General features: G+C 36.2%; 1 protein-coding gene across 7 annotated transcripts in view; it reads left to right on the top strand.

Moving 5' to 3' along the window:
- Positions 1-19,689, top strand: part of RBMS1 (RNA binding motif single stranded interacting protein 1) — a 241,279-nt gene that overhangs the window by 201,252 nt on the left and 20,338 nt on the right. For all 7 annotated transcript variants that reach the window (XM_049773358.1, XM_049773354.1, XM_049773357.1 and 4 more), the window contains exons 4-6: positions 980-1,071; positions 11,990-12,147; positions 14,507-14,586. In XM_049773358.1, the coding sequence (XP_049629315.1) occupies positions 980-1,071; positions 11,990-12,147; positions 14,507-14,586 (330 nt within the window). The remainder of the gene's footprint in view (positions 1-979; positions 1,072-11,989; positions 12,148-14,506; positions 14,587-19,689) is intronic.

Here is a 19,689-nt window from a genome sequence, read left to right as displayed (position 1 = left end):
TGCTAACTGAATCTTTACCAGTTTTGGCATTCTTGGTATAAGCATTTATCTTGATGCTCAGATCTTATTTTCTAAATTACCCTATATTTATAATTTTTATAAATAAATGATGAGGCTGTTCTCCTATGCAACCTCTGTTCCAAAAATATTCTTGTTCACTGTAAATTAATTTTATAATAGACTTGGCATCAAAGAAAACTCTGTTGATATTTTGTCCTGGTTCCTTGATCTTACTAAAGAAAATTTACCAATCATTGAATAACTTAAAAGAGTTGTAAGAGTGAAAAGTCAGTGATTGCCTATTTAAATACTCGTGGGATCAATTAAGATTTATGGGCTATTGAATCTTATGCAGTATAAGTACTATTCTTTATATAATCTTTCTCTTATTGCTTTATTAATTTTCACTACCAGCTACCATCCATATGCTAGTAATGTAGCAGTGCATTCTCCTTCATTTGCCTTGGCCAAGGAAAACAGATGACTGGCCATCTTGTAAAAAACATTTGTAAAGTTGTAGATGAATACTAAGCTTTGAGATTGGGGACTATCTTCATAGAATGTTGGTTTATTTTATTTTTTAACTTATAGGTAGGAACTTCTGAAACCATTATTTGAGGCATCGGCAGTTAGATTCCCTTTCTTTCGAAGGGGAGTCTTAAGCCAGATATACCAATACCATTGGTAATTGAGATGTCATTTGTTCATTCCAGTAACTACAGGACCCTTGAGAAAGAAATCTAAGAAAGGGGAATTTGGTTTTCTTTTTTGATTTTGTTTTTCTTTTAAAGGAAACTTCCCATGGTAGAGGGTGGGTTTGGGCAGTTTAAGGAGGTTGCTGTATTAATACTGTTAAAAGTCTCCCAAGATATTGATGTTTTAATTCTGTAGCCTGCAGCAGAAACTAAATGGAGACAATCTTTTATTCTTTACAGACACTAAAATAACTATTTAAAAAACAGTGTATTTTGCATTTCAGGTTATGGTTTTGTCGACTTCGACAGTCCTGCAGCAGCTCAGAAAGCTGTGTCTGCCCTGAAGGCTAGTGGGGTTCAAGCTCAAATGGCAAAGGTAAGTTGTGAGCCAGTATTGACTTCCTTTGTCCCTAGTGTGGGTTCTGAAGCAGAACACTGATTTTCCTGTCGCTATTCACATTTTTCATGCATGCCCCTTACTGGGCATTTGTCTCACACCTCTTACATTCTCAGTAATAGCTATTGTATTGAAAACTTCGCCTCATAATTTTATGAATGAAAAGGATTTTGAAGTCATGTTCAATTTTATTTAACCCCATAAATTAATTGAGGAAGAACACCCAATTTTTTTTTACCATAGTCAGGGAGTTGCAAGAAACAGATACTGTTTTGAATATCAATGCTCATAAATTAATTTGGACCACAGAGAAAGCTGCTGCACTGAATACATGCTTTGCATTTTAGAGGACTGAGGTACTGCCAAGTTTGTTCCCTGACACCAGCAGATGTGACCCAAAAAGATACAAAAGAATAATTTTAGAAACATTTCAGAAAATAACTTTCATTATTGCATTATTAAATAGAAAACTTACCTGAGCATATAGATGTGCTTTAGTTAAAATAGATTTAATGTAATGTCAGCTGCTGTACAAATCAGATACCTTTTTCAGGGGTCTCAAACTCAATTTACCTGGGGGCCGCAGGAGGCAAAGTCGGGGTGATCCTTGAGTGCAAAGTCAGTAGTAAGCCTTGAACATTGTTAGATATTGTTGATTTGAGGGATATAAATTTATTACTTAGTTGTTCCATAGTGACTTGATTTGAGACTTGTCACTGATGAATCCTAGCATTATTGTTGAAATGATTCTAATGCCCCAGTTCAATACAAGCTTGGGCTTTATCATGCCTATTATACCTATTATATATTATTCAGATTGATTAAGTTATTCAGATATGTGCTTGTGGTTCTTTTTTTTGGTTTTTGGGTCACACTTGGCAGCGCTCATGGAAAGTATTTTTTGCCTGTAACTTGGTAGCTTGATATTTTGTATATTTTTTTCAATAAATCAACAATTTTATATTATCTGGCTTCTTGAAGTACAGAGAAAAGTAATTTTTGCTAGTTCCTGTTAATTCTGAATACTGGAGCATCATTCAGTTTTCATAAGAAAAGAAGATTTACTAAAGTTAAAGGATTCTGGTAAAGCATTAAGTTATCTGCTAAGAATTGAAGGTGCCTGAAAGACATAGATGCAGGATGGAGATTTTCTGTGCTAAAAAAAAAATCAACATATTGCCTTTCTAAAGTTAATGATTAATATTTTAAAGTGTTTAAATGAGTTGGACATGTTTTATATTTTCTTTTATTGTGGAACCCCCTGCTTTATTATTCCTGCAATTAGGAGGTGGTACACTCCTTTTTTATGATGCTTATATGCAACTCACTGTGGTTCCAGAGATTTCAGAATGGCTTGGCCTATGCTCTATATCTGAGACATCAGAGATTTGAACTCACAGCCATATGCTATGAGGCAGGTACACTCAGCCACAATACTGTTCTTCTGGATACTATTATAAGTTTATTTGAACTTCAAATAGATTAAATCATATATTAATCAGCTTCTTTGTTCATAATATAAAGCCAGACCATTTTTTAAAGATGGTGAATACAAGTTTTGTTTTGTGTTTTTGTTTTGGAGCCACACTCAATGGTGCTCAGGGGTTACTCCTGGCTCTGTGCTCAGAAGTCGCTCCTGGTAGGCTCGGGGGACCATATGGGATGCCGGGATTCAAATCACCACCTGTCTTGGATCGGCTGCATGCAAGGCAAATGCCCTACCTCTGTGCTATCTCTCCAGCCCCCTGAATACGAGGTTTAGAGTCTATTTATAGTGAACTGCATGCAATACCTGTTATGTAAAATGTTATATAAAATGTTATATCTGCTTCTACAAAAAAGAGATAAAACATTTTTAGAAGCAGAACTCTTAAAAGCACTCATATTTTTGTTGTCTTTGATCATTTAAACATATCTGTGATGCACCTATGTCCTCATTTATGGATAAAATCCAGGGCAGGTTCCATGACTGACCACTCCTACAATTTGTAAAAGTCTCTTCGGTGGCTACTTTTATTTTGGTCTTTCTGTTTTTAAGTTCACAGAATATATCTTTTGTTTCTAAATACATTTTGTTTCTTTTCTACATATATTTACAACAAAATGAACACTATATATGTGTGTGTGTGTGTGTGTGTGTGTGTGTGTGTGTGTGTGTGTGTGTGTGTGTGTGTGTGTGTGTGTATTGGTTTAGGGGTCACACCCGGCAGCACTCGGGTTACTCCTGGCAGCCTCGGGGGACTATTTAGGATGCCAGGATTTTAACCATCGTCTTTCTGCATGCAAGGCAAATGCCCTACCTCCACGCTATCTCTCCGGCCCCAACACAATATTTAAAATAAAGTACTTTATATGGGAATTCTCAAGGTTTATTCCAAATTGAAATGTCAGAATTGTGTTTGGAGGTCTAAAAGCTTCTGAGGGAGCAAAGGGAACATGTATCTTGAATGCTTTATCACTAGTGCTTAGATAAATCACAAACTACAAAAAATGTGTGACAATTGACACAATCTGGAAGCATTTTAGGGGAATTGGGTGTTACCTTCTGGTGATTCTTGGTCAACTGATTTATTTAGCTGAATCATTGGGCCCAAGCATACTGTTTTTCTTAGGTCCTGCAAGGATTGACCCAGAATTGCATATACGCCAAGTCCTGTACTATCTTCCCACGCCTAGTAAACAATGTTTTTTAAAAAAGTTTACATTTTAACATGTGGATATACATGTGCTTGTAGATATATAATGTGTTAGTCTGAGGGCTTTGTTAATGTGTAATACACATTTTTCTATTTTAACTACGGTAAAATGAGCTTTTGTTTTAACATTTGTACACATTATTTTTCTTATATCCATGATGCCTGTAATTTAAATGACCCTTAAATTATCATTATCAAATATGTTTGAATTTTGAATAATATTTGAATATCATAATTTAAATTTCTTCCCTTGTTCACATCTGACTGAATAGCAAGATTACAGTAACATGGTAATATGCTTCATTTCTTATAATCTTCTATCAACTGACAAGCTATGACTGTGATTTCTCTGACCAACCCCAAAAGTAAACTTTCTCTACTGAAACTTTCAGACAGTTCTTAATACCCTACCTTGGCCACCTCTCCCCACTCTTACTTGATCATTTCTTTAGAGTTACTGAAATCTATAAGATACATGCATTTTACCTGAGTACCTGGTCATCTAAAGGCCAATCTTTATCCCTGTTCTTCTGGAACTTGCTTGCCCTTCAAAGAGGCCTTTATGGGAGAAACTCACACAACCTTGGAGCAACTTCATCAAGTATAGGGTTGTCATCACTCTGAGGGAAAGCTGTGACTTCCCAACCCCTTTATAGGTGCCTTCTGCCTTTTAGATTTCTCCTGTGAACTCGGATTTCAGCCCCAGGGGATACCAATAAAGCTTCCTGAATGGTCTCTTGTGGCCTCTTTTTACCTTAGCTACTGATGATAAAGGAGCAAAGCTTAGTACTCTTGAATGTTCTGGAAAGAATGAAGTCATTCATGTTAATTTTCAGTCAAATAGACAAGAGGTGGGTGCAATGCTTCCCAAATCTCTTAGCCAACTCCTTTGTAGACTCACTTTAGTTGTTCACCTTTCTCTGGAATGTGTGATTTCTGGAGTGCTGACTTCCATTGTTTGTAGTCTCTGCAGAATCAGAGCCCTATTTTACAACCTGGCTCCAAAGACAGAGAGAGGCCTTATTTAGAGTTCCCTGTAAGCTCTCATCTGGACATCTTTCTAATGCCTATTAATATTAGGCATATAGTAAAAGCATATTGTTTTATGTCTTCTCTGTACATTAAGTCAGAAATGGATCTATGTTGGCAGTACACTTTGATTCCAGCTTTCTTGTGGGTTGAAATGAGCACTTTTCAAAGATCTTCTTATGATAATTAATTTGCTAGGAAAAAATCGATCTCTTCATCTAAGAGGAACCTTGAGGAAGGTACCATCCATAGGTTCAGAAGTGTTGGTATTATTTGTACAATCTGTGCTTTATAAATGTCTTAAGGTCTCTATAGAAAATGAGGTTTGCTGGACTTGAGTGACTTATTTTAATAAATGCATTATATCATTATGGTTACAAAATTTTAAATGAGAAGGTTCATTGTCCTGTACCATAAACCTAGGGATTTGACTTGCCTCCTTTATGCTCTCTGGATGAAGTGGGTAACACTTTTTGTGAAGACATTTTTAAGAGGTTAAGTTAAGCTGTCATGGTTGGGTGATAAGTGACCATAGCCTTTTATTTTCCTCTAGGGGGCAATGAAAAGAGTTTTGAAATTTACATTACCATATTTATAAAAGAGCTTATTTTATTAAGTAATAAAAGAAAAATTTTAGAGGGCATTGAATTACAAGCATCTGAGGGATGAGGAAGAATATAATGTTTGACACATTGACTATTGGGTTGACAAAAGTCCACAAATATTTGAAATTGCAAAGGAAGAGCATTAGAAACAGTAATTGTTTCTTATTTATGTTATAATTTTTAGTGTCTTGCTTGGTACCTGTCATATGGTAGATATTAAATTTTTGTTTTGCGAATAATCAAAGAAAAACTTTCATCCCAACTATGGCAGATACTGAGTATTAAGAACAATGTATTTAAAAGTCTTACTTTTTAAAAAAATTTTTATTGAGACCAGTATGAATTATAAGTCTTTCACAGTTGTACATAGGCACATAGTGACAGTGAATTAGGGCCATTCCCACCACCAGTGGTGGCCTCCCTCCACTACAGTTCCCAGCACCCCATACCTCCACCCTTAGCCCCCTGGACTGCTAGTGTAACTGGTCCATTTTGTGTATAGCTTGTTATAGTTTGGGTCTCTTGAATTTATTGTCATTGACTTTGGTTTGAGTATTTAGATCTGACCATTTTTTATTTCCACGCAATGCTCCTGAGACCGCTTGGCCCCTGGGTCCCATCTACTTTATTTTTCTTTGCTCAATTTGTACGAAGACATAGAAATATGAGGCAAAACAAGATGATTAATGTTCTGTGGTTCTGTAAAAAAGGCAGGAGCCCCTATCTAGAAACTATAAATAAAATTAAAAGAAGAAAAAGAAAAAGCGGGGACAGATGTTGCAAGGTGTTTTGTTTGTTTGTATAGGTGCAGTAAACGTTGGGGAAATTAGAAGGGAAATTCCCTTGGCCTAAGAGCTACAGGATGTCTCTGCCCTTGCAGCATTTTATCATAAGACCAACTATTGACTATGGGCATGTTACTTGTCAAACCCCAAAGTCATTTTTATGATCCCAGGAAAAGTTTTGCTCAGTCATGTTGTCAAAGTCAGTCTTTTATGTAATTAGAGATCTTGGTTTTTGCACAGATCATAGGATAAAACCTAGGATAAATTCTTTATGGTCCCAGGAAAAGTTCTGTTCAGTCATGGTTGTCAAAGTTAGTCTTCTGTAATTAGAGATCTTGATTTCTGCACAGATCCTAGGACAGAGTGTCTTCTGATTTCATCTCACCATTAGGTGGTGAGGTAGGGCAACTGCCCTTAGATCAAGTTGTTGCTGTTAGGGTGTCATATGAACCTACCCTGGAGCAAATTGGTGCCAGATAGATATTAGGACCTCCCCCAGGAGGAGTTTGAATCCTAGTGCTGATGCAGGGAACTGTGTCACTTCTAAGGTTGAGATCCAGGGTGCGGGGTTGGGCAGTCGATGTTTGATCACATAAGTCTAATTCAAGTCCCCATGACAAATATTCAGGCTGGAAGTCACCCTCTGCATTATAAATATATGGGTTCTTATCCCTATTAGATAAGAACTTGTTTCTATACATAAGATTTCCCCATTTGAGTGTGCCTATGCAAAAAGGAACAATGCCATATTATATTACTGGTGCATTTGGTGGTAAAAATAATAAGTTATACAATCTCTGTCCCCTAGTTTTGATTCTTATTCCAAGCAAGATTAAAAATGTGTCAAAAGGCTTGAGATTATTCCTATTAGACATGTCATGTATATCAAATGTATATACTTTGAAAGTAAAAGACTGTCTGTGAAAGGAAAAATAAGCCTAGATAAGGAACAGAAATAACAAAACAATTCCACCATGATGCAATGTAACTGGACCCTTCTGCAGTACCTCTTATGGCCTGTTGAGGGTAGGCACATCATTATCTGTTATTTGGCTGGTCTTACACTTGCTCCCTACCCACAGTAAATAGGCAGGCAGAGTCAAATAAGAAAGAATTTAATTCTCTATTCTCTCAGAGGTCTACCACACTTCAAGCAGTTTGCATTCACATGCCCATAAGCAGCTATCTGCTGGTTGGTGAACCTATTCAATACAAGAGAAAACAGATGTCTGGTCTTCCTGCCAAGTCCCTTTCTTGCATTTTAGGAACCATTCCACACGCACAGGGAGGTTTTTGTTAATTTCTTTCAGATGATGACTGAGTGCTTTACACCACGGGGGACCTCCAAGCCCTGCTTTTCTACTCAAGTGAACATTAGTAGCCATTTATCCCTCTCAAGGCCAACGTGGGACCTAGTTTTCTACTTGTTAGAGAAACCATTGAACCCTTTCCATGCCTAAGGATATAAAGAGACCCGTTGGCCCTATTTTTATGTTTGGCCACCCATAACTTACAGATTAATTGTTTTTTCAGACACTGTACTGTATGTAGTAAAATGGAGTTATGGTTGTCACATATTTTAAAGAATCTTAAATCACCTCATTCAGAAACCTCTTCTTAAACTACAAGAATTTGACATTTCATTCACTATGAATATACATGATTAAAATGCATGGAATTAGATACTTTTGTGGCCAATACTACTATCTGGAAGCAGTTTCTTCTTGTTTTGTTTTTTAATTATTGCAACTTTGCCATCAATGCTTTCAGGATAGCTTGATATTTGAAAAAATCAATAATTAACTCTAAAGATTATCTCAAATAAGAAGCCTCATTGAGTTGATTATTACTACTGAAAATGCACCAAATATTTACCTTTATTTAGTCTGCTGTATATTACTCATTTTCAGAGAATGGTCTAGAGTTCAGTTTTTCAAATTCCGATTTTTCACTTTTTATTAGTTTTGGTTTTGGTGCCACACACAGCAGCACTCGGGGATTACTACTGATGCTCAAAAATTATTCTTGGCAGATTTAGGGGACCATATAGGATGCCAGGGATCGAACCCAGGTTGGCTGCATGTAAGGCAAAGTTTCTACCCACTGTGCTATCACTCTGGCCCCTGATTTTTCACTTTATTCCTTTCTTTGGTAAACTTTCAGGTAAATTGGACTTTAATAATATAACACTAAGACAGATTTAGAAAGTACTTAGTAACTTACATAATGGTCTCTATTAAAACAATTTACATAAGATAAATATTCTCCTGATCATTTTAAAATATTGGTTAGATTTTTGTAATTGAATTTTTAAAACTCCATAGTATTTTTATATATATCCTATGAATTTTTATTCTCCTATCTCCAATGGTTAAAAGAGTGCTTTAATGCTAAATTTAACTAAGGATTTCCCGGCAGTCTGTGTATTTAAATATAATTTAACAGTTTTTCTATAAAATAGATTCCTTTCCTGTAATACTCTGTTTTCAGAGCATGGCTATTTTTTGTGGGGGAAAGGTGGTGTCAAGTATCAAAAACATGTGCTTTACCCCTGGGCCACATCCTTGGGTGCCAATCATGACTTTCTTTTGGTGGAAAGAGGGTGCCACACCCAATTATGTGAATTTGTAAATTGAACCAAAGTCAGCTGCATGCAAAGCAAGTGCCTTAACCCTGAGGTCGTGGTTTTCTAACTATAATACTTAAGCCTACTCTGTATTATATGTGACAACCCTACGTATAATACATAGATTTTACCAGAGACATGAAATCACAGGATAAAGGTGACTTCTCTGGGGGTATCTGTACTATATATATTAGAAATACTTTCAGTATTAAACCCATATTTAGAGAGTAGATTACAGTAGCTACAGGACCCTTTTTATTTTGGCAAAAGCTTATAGCTCTAATAAAACCATTTCACCTTGCTGTAGGCTCTTCAGGAAACAGTGTTGCTTATGTAGAAATGGTTAAGAAGCAGTGACTGTGACAAAACAATATTGAATAGCTTTTAAAATAATATGGTTCCAGACTCACGACATTTCAAGTTCCAACTTGTGAAAATTTACCACAATAAAGCCACTAGGATGGGTACTTTTGACCTCTATTCAGTCAGTGTCAGTTGCAGAGAATCAGAGAAACACATGATACTAAATCTGTCCAAATATTAGGGTGGCCTGAGTACCCTAGAGTGCCTACAGCCTGTCCATTTATTCACTGTGACACTCAAAACTACTCCTCCACTCTGGTTCCCAGCCCGGGAATTATTTATGTTGACAGAGACATTAAGGATAGTAAGCACATCGAAATTCAAGGGATACATTAAAAACAGGCTGGGATAGTTCACATAAACAAACAACAGGTACTCATAAAGTATTAAGTAAAGTCTTGACAATCGCCTATTCTTTGCCTATGTTGCCCTGAACATCTTAAAGAGCCTAAACTGCCTTATTCTATTTTTTCTTGAACCCCCCGACATCCATCAGATGCCTGATATGACCTAAACTGTATTGCCCAGGAGAGTATCCTGACATTGAGGTTTTTTGTTAGGAGAAGTTTTCCATACCTTTCCTACTTAGCTACAGACTTCTGGAAGACAAGTTATATTGCCTTATGAATTGCTTGATGCTGTCAAAGATGTTTTATGACATCAGTTGGCTCTATCAGGCTTACCATCAGAGAAAGGGCCACAGCTCTACTAGCCTATTACAGGCAGATTTCTAGAGAAATAAATAATCATTTGTATCCCAAGCAAGTTTCAGAGACTTGGGAGGTTAGAGCCCATATATGTTACTAACTGGGCAAGGCTGGTGGAGATAGTGAGTGATGGAAGTAAGGCAACAATAACACATTAGCGAGAACCTTACTACCAAAGTTTAAAAACATTTCTAAAGTCAATTTGTTTATTATGCCTGTGCTTGTAACATTTCATGTATTATAGTCCTGTACTTACTAAACAGGTCACTTTCTAATCTTTATATATTAAAGATACATAAGTAGCCAAGAGAAAGTTTTATTTTGCATAAGATAAGCAGTGGTACCATACTGAATTTACCTAATTTCCAACAAAAGCAGAGATGGTTGCCACATTTAACTCCAGCATCTTAATGAACTTTGGAAACTGTAATTGTTTTAGACTCTTCCACAGTGGTACAAACTGGAGCCCCTGCCCCATACCTTAAGAACTGACCTAAGTAGACCTGGCTTACTCTATAGAAATAGGAAATCATAAGATAGGACTTTTTTGCTCTGCATCTCAGTCTTTGATTCATGGAATATCAGATTATTAGCCTTTCCTAAAATATTAAATTGTTTTCAATATTACCAGATAAGGGTAGAATGAAAGATCATTATTTATCTGCTGAATATTAAAAATAGAGTTTCATTTGTATTTAGATAATGCTAGATAACATCTGAAAGTATGGGCTTTGTACAAATTCATACATGCCTTATTTTACAGTGAATTTTTAGACTATTATGTGCTTGAGAAATATAAAATATAATGAGCAAAGGTCAGAAAAATATTCAGATACCTGTGTTTTTTCCCAAAGAATCTAAAGTTCTTTAAACGTAGTTGCAGTTATTGGTTTCAGCTAATATACTTCAACAAGGGAAAGGTGTGTCAGGGCTGGTCAAGCAGGTAGGATGCTTGCCTTAAATATGGCTGACATAGATTCAGTCTCTGGCATTTCATATAGTCCCCTGGGCTCCCACAGGAATGATCCCTCAGTAGAGCTTACTCAATACAGCTGTGTATAATCCAAAAACAAAACAAGGAGAGGGTGTGGGGAAATAATCTAATCATGAGCTTTCATAAGTGTAAGGACTCACCTGAAATATCTTATCAAAATTTAGTTTTGGGGTCTGAATTGAGACCTGAGATTCTACCTTTCCTCTGGTCATTAGATCAACAAGAATGTAGCAGAAATCTTTTCCCTTTCTACTCAGTTCAGTTTTGACGCAGATCCTAAAATCCACTCTGTCCATTTTACCATTTTATATAGGTTTTTTTTGGTTTGGATTAAATTAGGAGTTCTTCTTTTTCCACAGATGATCACAGCTCAGAAGTAGTAAGGGATCTGCTATGGAGCAGAGGAGGAAACATTGGGTGAAGCCCTTTACTAGGAGCTATTAGTTGATTTAGATCAAAATCTCTTATCTCTGAACTGTCTGTTAGCATGAATAGCAACCTGTGTCTGAATTGGATGCCAAAAATTTGTTTCAGGGGGATTGATTTTTTGTTTGTTTGTTTGGTTTTGGACCACACCTGGTGACACTTAGGGGTTACTCCTTCCTATGTGCTCAAAAATCGCTCCTGGCTTGGGGGACCATATGGGACACTGGGGGATCGAACCGATGTCCGGTCCTAGGCTAGTGGGGGCAAGGCAGACACCTTACCACTTGCGCTACCACTCCGACCCTGGGATTAATTATTTGAGGGATGCTGTAAATACCTAAGACTTGTGATTCCATGAGGGCATTCTTTTCAACTGAGTGGTAACTGCCAGCCATTGCATTTCCATTAAGCAGCTCTGTGGGCTAATGTCTGACCTGCACAGATTAGCCAGTTTCTGACACTATTCAGGTGTGCAAGGTCACTAAATAATCTGTACTTCCTATGACCTTATATATGTGGGGTCCCATGTTTAGTTACCAGCACTGCAAAAATAAATTAGTAAAAGGACCTGGGCATAGAAGATGGATAACTATAAAATTGTATTTGTTAACATAAATGTTTCCCTTCATAATGAAAATTAATGAAGTGATCTCTGTTCTGTTTTAGCAACAGGAACAAGATCCAACCAACCTGTATATTTCTAACTTGCCACTGTCAATGGATGAACAAGAACTTGAAAATATGCTCAAGCCATTTGGGCAGGTTATATCTACAAGAATACTACGTGATTCCAGTGGTACAAGTCGTGGTGTTGGCTTTGCCAGGTAAGCATTCAACCCTATCCTTAATAAGTCATATAACAGTTGTCAATTATTATTTTGTTAGAAGATAAAAATTGAGCAAGAAAGAGAATTTAAGCCAGAGATTTGGAGATATTTTGTGTGTAAATTTTATTCTGGTTTGCATTATTATAATTTCTTGCAAGTTCATGACTGTTGTTTTGCTCATGGACCTCTGCTGGTCAATTCTAGAGCTCAGACATATGGTGATGCTCTAATTTTGTAGTGCTGGGGTCCTGCACTTTTCTCCCTGGTCCTTAAATAGGGTTCTTGAACCTGGAAACACTATTTGGTGACTTAAGAAAATATTACATGAGCAATAAATCTTAAAGTATGCATCCTTAATATTGTTTATGTCAGGATGCCTAAAACTCCTTAGAAATAAAAATGTCAGTGTCCTATATTTTGTAAATATTTGTATTTTTCTCATCAAATGAAAATTTACTTAATCAAATTAGTGAATTTAGTTTTAAATGACATATTTTTATAATTTAAAAATTATATAGCACTCATTACCCATGGAAACAAACTTTTATACTTTTCATCAGATTTTTTTGAAGTTGTATAATCTTATAATAGACAGAGCTGAAGCACCCTTATTTTTTCCATCATAATTCTAATCCCTTCTCATAGAAGATACACTTATGTACTGGCTAATTTGATTTCCAAAGAAAAGTCTTAATTAGAAAAAACTTATTTTCCCAAAATGTAGTACAAGAAGAATATTTACCTTACACATGACTGACCATGGTTTGGTCCCCAGCAGTTCATCAGTTCCCCAAACAGCACCAGAAGTGATACCTAAACACAGAGCCAGGAGTAAATCCTGAGAACAGCTGGGTGGAGCCCTTGAAAAATACTACTTATAAATTCATGTAAAAAACCTTATCTTACATAGTGAATTATTTAGGAACTTATTAATATTGTGCAGTGTCAGATAATGTGCAGTGTAGAGGATTTTGAAGTATTTTTTCAGGAAAAGGGTAGACAATTTACTGTCATATATAATGCCCTATTTGACAATCATGCATTCCACAAACTATAAGATCATCAGAATAAGCATATTACTATTTCCCATTTTACTTAAAAGAAAAACTGAAGCAAATAAAGAATTAGTTTTATTGTCAACATATGTTAGTGAAACAAGTTTGAGTATTATTCAGGCTTTTAGTCCATTGTTCTTTTTCTTTTAAACCAGAAAATTTTATAATTCTAAATCACTATAAGGATGCAAAGTCACCAAGACTAGCTAGCATCTCCAGTATACACTTCAGTGGTTAAAAGGACCCAGGTGAATCAATGAAAGGACTCAGTGATGTCTAAAATTGTCACTTGTGTGTGAGTTCTAGCAGCAGATCAAGCAGACTTATTTCATTTTCCAAAATGCAACTCAATTCTATTACTTTTAGAGGTTTTTTAAAATAAAATTTTGTCTAATTAAAGAACCACGATTTACAAAGTTGTTGATAGTTGAGTTTCAGGCATATAATATTTCAACACCATTGCCACCACCAAGGTCAACTTCTCTCTCCATCAGTGTTCCAATATTCCAACTCCCCATGCCCAACCGTGACAGACACATTAAAAAGTTCTAGGTTGGAGCATAGATCTCATGTTTCCAGTATTATTGAGTCTGTTTTGGATATCTAGCTATGCCAATTTCCCACATCACATGACCAGTTTAACAAAGCCCTTACCCTTACCCCCTTACTTCCCTCTCCCTTTTAAGTCTGATTTTTTGTAAATATGCAATTTTACATATATGTAATATATGCATTAAGTAATAACTGTCATTTAAAAAGACCAATATTGTACTAAGAAGTACATTAAGGTACATGCATTGTAAACTATTCATCTCATTCTTCATTTAATAGCTTGACTAACTAGGCTATTATATATTATCAACTTTCCAAGTAGAAATATATCTATATATGTATATTTGCTTAGCTTTTCTTTGAGTACTCTGGATTTGATATTTATGTTTCAGAATGTATGATGTGGTTATCAGTTATTTTTACTTTATAAGTATACAAATAGTAGTAGTTATTTTGGGGGATACACCCAAAATGATCAGGGATTAATTCTGGCAAGGCTCAGTAAACCATATGAAGTGCTGGGGATTAAACTCAGTTGTCAAAGGAAGTGTTATTTACTATACTATTGCTCTAGTCCACAAATAATAGATAATAGATCATATAAGCCAACTTTATCTTGTTCACATTTTTGTAGGATTTCATACGTATCCAGTAAATCTATAAAAATATATTTCAAGGATAGGGATATATCTAGCTCAGCAGGAAAGTGCTTCCCTTGATTGATGTGTTTTGTTTTCATATATTAATAGGATGGAATCAACAGAAAAGTGCGAAGGTGTTATTGGTCATTTTAATGGAAAATTTATTAAAACACCTCCTGGAGTATCTGGTATGTTATAAAATTTTATCATGTGATAACTTGCATTAAAGGGGAAAAATTAGCTCTTTAAAATGTATTTCTTAGAATTCACCTCCTCAGGTAGTGGGTGTTTATGAATGTAACTAGAAGTAGACCCATGGAGGACTAAGTGACAAAATCATGAAGTCTTTTGGAGATAAAAGGTAAACTGTGCATCTCAGCCCATAATTCCCTGAGCTCTATTTCATTCAAGATACAGATCTGATCTTAGATCCATATATCAAAAACACATTTGTAACAGTATGTATTTCCTTCCTTAACTTTCCTTATTATATGCAAGAGTAGTTCAAAAATACAGATCACAGGTGGATGGTTGAACAGTTCTTCACAGAGGATAATGTTGGAGAGCTTCAAAGAGCTATGGTACTAGAAGGCTCCCACATAAAAATATGCCCTTTTATTGGTTGTGGAGGGAAAATATTCTGTCTTCCTTTCAACTTAAATGTTGTAGAGAATATAATATAGGAAGCTCCTTCAACAAAGCTGACTTCCTTGGAATGCTGCACTTCTATGTCTTATATTTTATGCTCCAAACTCATGCCTGTAGGCAGTTCACGTACACATACAGCCATGCAAACCATGTGCTGCCAAGCTTTAGTATTAAAGAATGAATTACAATCAGTCTGTGGCATCACACATACTTACAAATAGGTACTCTGTGAATTGAGACTAAGTTGGATACAGAAAACTGAAGTGCATCCCTAATCATAACCATCAGCTACACAGCTAAGGAGAGAAATTCAATGCTATAGGAGAATAAACGTTGAACGCTTGTTACCCATGCAATGCACAGCTAGGCAATAGGAGAAAATTGAAATATCTGCTGGTTTGTAGTCAGTTGCTAACATGTTAGCTGGCAAAAGGTAACGCTGTCTTAATGTCGGGAAATATATGCAAAATCAATGAATATTTGATGTTGTTTAGTATGGCTCAAGTACTATCTGGGAAAATAGAAAGATGAAGCTAAATTCTGTTTTTGTGAAGCTTTTGGCAAGATGGACTGTTATGTGGAAACATATTAGGGCTATGATACAAGAGGGTGTCCTCAGTGTGCTATGGAAACAGTGTAAACCAACTAGATCAGAGGAGGCCTTGGCAAGCAGAGTTGGGGAAGCCAGGTTAAAGAGAATTAGAGGGATCTGAGCATGAGAGACAGGAAATAGCACAGGATGTCAGTTGTAACTCAGCACTAGAGATAATACATAGGAAGACAAGGCCCACAGTTACATAGGACTGAAGTGCTCCACCACCGTTGGCATTTATTGTTATTCTAAGACTGTGAATCATTTCTTCCATGTGGTGAGAAGGGGTTTTTTAGCAATGAGATGTAACAGGAACAACATTTTATCTAAATATCTCTAGCTACAGGCATTTAGGAGGCTACTGTAATGATTTAGATAACAGATTAAGAGGTTAAATTAGGCAAAAGGGAATAGAAAGAAAAAATTAAGAATAATCAAGAGGAAAAATAAATATATTTGAATAACTTTGATGGGTAGAATGAGAGAGGAGCCCAGAATGACTTTCCTGAATTTCTGACTTGTTTACATTAAATGAGGCAAGAATCCAGATGGAGAGAAAAGGAATTAGATGGGAAGAGGGCTAGATTTGTTGAGGATAGCCTAAAATGCAGGGGAAAGCCTAGAATGATAGATGAATGTTTGAGTTATCTGAATAGAAATGGTAGTTGATGTCTTGAGAATGTAAGCTAAGAATGAAATTCAGGACAACAGTAAGAATAAATAAGCAGAAGAAACTGGCCACCTAAAGAGAAGGAATTAACATAAGTTGTTAAAAATAACAAACAGAGGAACAGAAATCAAAGAAATGAGGGACCATCAGAGCCTTCTGACTTGTTATATGGTAACTGTTAATAGAGTTGCAATGTTACTACTGCATTCTGCACTCTTGCTTCCAAATACTTATAGTTTTCTCTCAAAATGTGATGTTAAAGATAGGGTCCTCAAAGTTAAAAAGAGATCAGCACTGGACACAATACATAGGAAGGCAAGGCCCACAGTTACATAGGATTGAAGTTACTCCAGTTTTAATGATTGAAATTACTCCAATTTCAATGACTTGTATTCATTTAAAAAGGAGAAATTTGGACAGAAATAGACAGGACCAGAGGAAAGTTGCTGTGAAGAGTCTCAAGGCAAAGATAGCAATGCACAACTAAGTGGGGAGGGAAAAAAATGATCCTTTATTGGCCTCCCACAAAAGTCTGTTAAAAATGGGCTTGATTTCTAAACTAGAGGCAAGTGATTTTAAACTTCTTTGTACCTTTGCAACGAGTCTAGTTCAGAGTTCTGCCAAATGTCATATGGAGCACAAGAAACAGGTTGATTTCTTTCCACACAAAGTATCATCAAGATGGGTGAAGGTACTTGACAGTCAAGACTTTGTTTTTTTCAATGTTTAATTATCCTTTGCTTTGCATTAGTCTTGGTTCCCAAAGAAAGGGCAGTTTCTTCCACCATAGGAGCTGTGTCTTATTTTTAATTCAGTTTTGGGAATCAGTAAAAGCTATCATATGGATTTCCAAGAGCATGTCTCACATAAAGCTCATCACAATAATCTCGACTGTTTGGATTAATTTATTCTATGAGGTTGAATTTCCTTTAGACTAGAGGTAAAAGCACGAGGGATACAGTAAACTTGGCCTTTTCCCAAATACACATCCTGAGTGGCCTTGTCAAAGTATTTTCAAATTCTTTGGATATTTCCCCCCCTTTTTTGGCTTGTACCTCTGAGAATTATCTTTGCTACTATGTTTATTAGGTACTATCCCCGCTGACTGAATACCTGAGATTCTATAACATGGGCCACATAGAGCCTGATTAAAAACAGAAATATCGTAAGGCGAAGATAAATTTCTTCACATCAATATTTAAATAATTTAGGCTCATTGCTATGTAGACATAATATTTCACAGATACAGGCAGAAGATGGGTTATTTAATGATGCCAGTTGCTTAGCCGGCATAATCAGAATTATCCAGGATAGTTTCTGTCAGAATATTTAGATTCTTGCATGTCCAGCAATTTGCCTTTGACACTGGAGCCAAGTACAGAAAAGAAGTCCACATTAAACACAATCTTCAAAATGTGTTTATAAAAATGTACACACTTCTCAGTGAATTCTTCTTGTGTAACTGTTAAGAGTCAAATGACTAAGCAGCAGGGAGGGTAAGCTGTGGACCTGAGCTGTCATTTCTCATCTGCCTTCCTCCTCAAAGAAGGTGCAAATGGCTGTGTTCCCTGAAGGGGAAGATTTGTTCAATCCTGCCTCCCAAAGTCCAACTTCCCACATCACAGCTGTGACCTGAAATTGCTTCTTATAAGGCTTGTTTATTATTTTTTTATTTTTTAATATAATTTTTATTTTGATTGTAGTGGTTTACATATTGTTGACAATAATATTACAGGTTCACATTTACATAAAATCAGGGGGTTCCAATCACCGATTTGTCCTCCCTACACCTCTGTGTTCGTCCTACCTCCCATATCCTCCTCCCTCACCCCCGGGGCTGCGAGAAATTGTGGTCCCCTCTGTACCTAGCTTACTACTTAGTAGTCTTGGTCTTGGTGCCTCCCTTATTTCCCCCTCTAACTGGGAGGAAGGACTACATAGTGCAAGTTATGTGGTTTTACTTGAAGAAGAAAAAAGTAATAAACTGGGGTAAAAGTCTAATATGCCGAAAATGGGGGAATCCTTCTAGAGGCTCTCATCATCGGTTTGAGAGATGAAGGGGAAAAAGAAGGTGAAACACCCCAACAGTACAAAAGGAAGAGTCAAATATCCAGTGAGCACTCCAGTGATAACGATAGGCACCACAAAAAAAAGTCATGGTCTTGAGTTAAAAAACATGGCAGAGCACCTAAAGAAAGAAAAGAAAAGAAGAAAAAAAAACAATATAAATATAAATGGGGACAACAACTTCAATAACCACACCAAAACAAAGCAATCGACAAAAAGTAGATAGGTAAATAAAAATAATAATAATAATAAATGAAGAAAAAATAATATATAAAAGATAAAAATGTTTTGTGCTTTTTGCCTTTTTTTCCCTCCTGCACTGGCACAGTAAATATTGGGGTCATTCGAAAAGGAATTCACTTGGCCTTAGCACTATGGGGTTTCTCCACCCTTGGGGTATATTGTCACAGGATTAACTATAGACTCCATTCAGGTTCATTTACTCTACCGGTGGTGCTTCCGTGGTGTTTGGAAAACTTCTGTTCCGTTAAGGCTTGTTTATTTTGTGTGGGATAGATGTCATACTTTCAAAGTTTTCTTTTTTAGCAAATCTTCTTCATATGTATATTAGTTTTTGATATTAAAAAACTGCTTGTAATATTTATTTTCTTCTATCCTTTTTGTCTGAAGTTATTGGAGCATTGTCCTTTAATTGAATTTACCTAGTCAGGATAAAGGAATCAGTGATTTGGGGGGGGATCTAATTCCATATAATTTAAAATAACTTGATAGCATTCTAAGAAATACTCTATTATGAACCTGTCACCTGAAATTTAAAAATAAAATTGAAATGAATTTCCGTTACATTTCTGGAGTAGTACAGTCACTGAGAAGACTTATGTACTTAGTGTATTAGCCACACCCCTTCAAGAGCTGCTTGCCCTAGTGAGAGACACTGCGTATGACAAAAGCCACACCAGGTTATAGGTGACAGTATGACTACCCATCTGTTTTTTTCTTTTGGATCTGTACAAAAGAAAGGCATTACTGGAACTGAGTAAGTCTGTGTGGGCAAAGAAAGACTATGTGTAGTCTTTGGATTTATGAGCCTTGTTTAGATGCTCAGCGTTGAGCTAACTTCATGCTCCATGGCCTTACAATTTCCTGTGATATGTGATTGTCGCCAACTCCAGCCCATAGCTCCACTTGCTGTGCATCTGCTTTCTGTACTCCTCTAGTTTTTCATATTGGGTATATGCTAAGCAGAGTTAGGAAACTGTTCTTAGGCATATTTCATAACTCTGTTTATAGGTGTTAGTAGGGCATTGTCCAACAAGTGAAAATGGCAGTATTCAGAGGAAGAATTATGATTCA

This window comes from Suncus etruscus, chromosome 5, assembly GCF_024139225.1.
Source record: "Suncus etruscus isolate mSunEtr1 chromosome 5, mSunEtr1.pri.cur, whole genome shotgun sequence".
NCBI classification, from domain to species: Eukaryota; Metazoa; Chordata; class Mammalia; order Eulipotyphla; family Soricidae; genus Suncus; species Suncus etruscus.
This window is presented reverse-complemented; position numbering and strand designations above follow the sequence as displayed.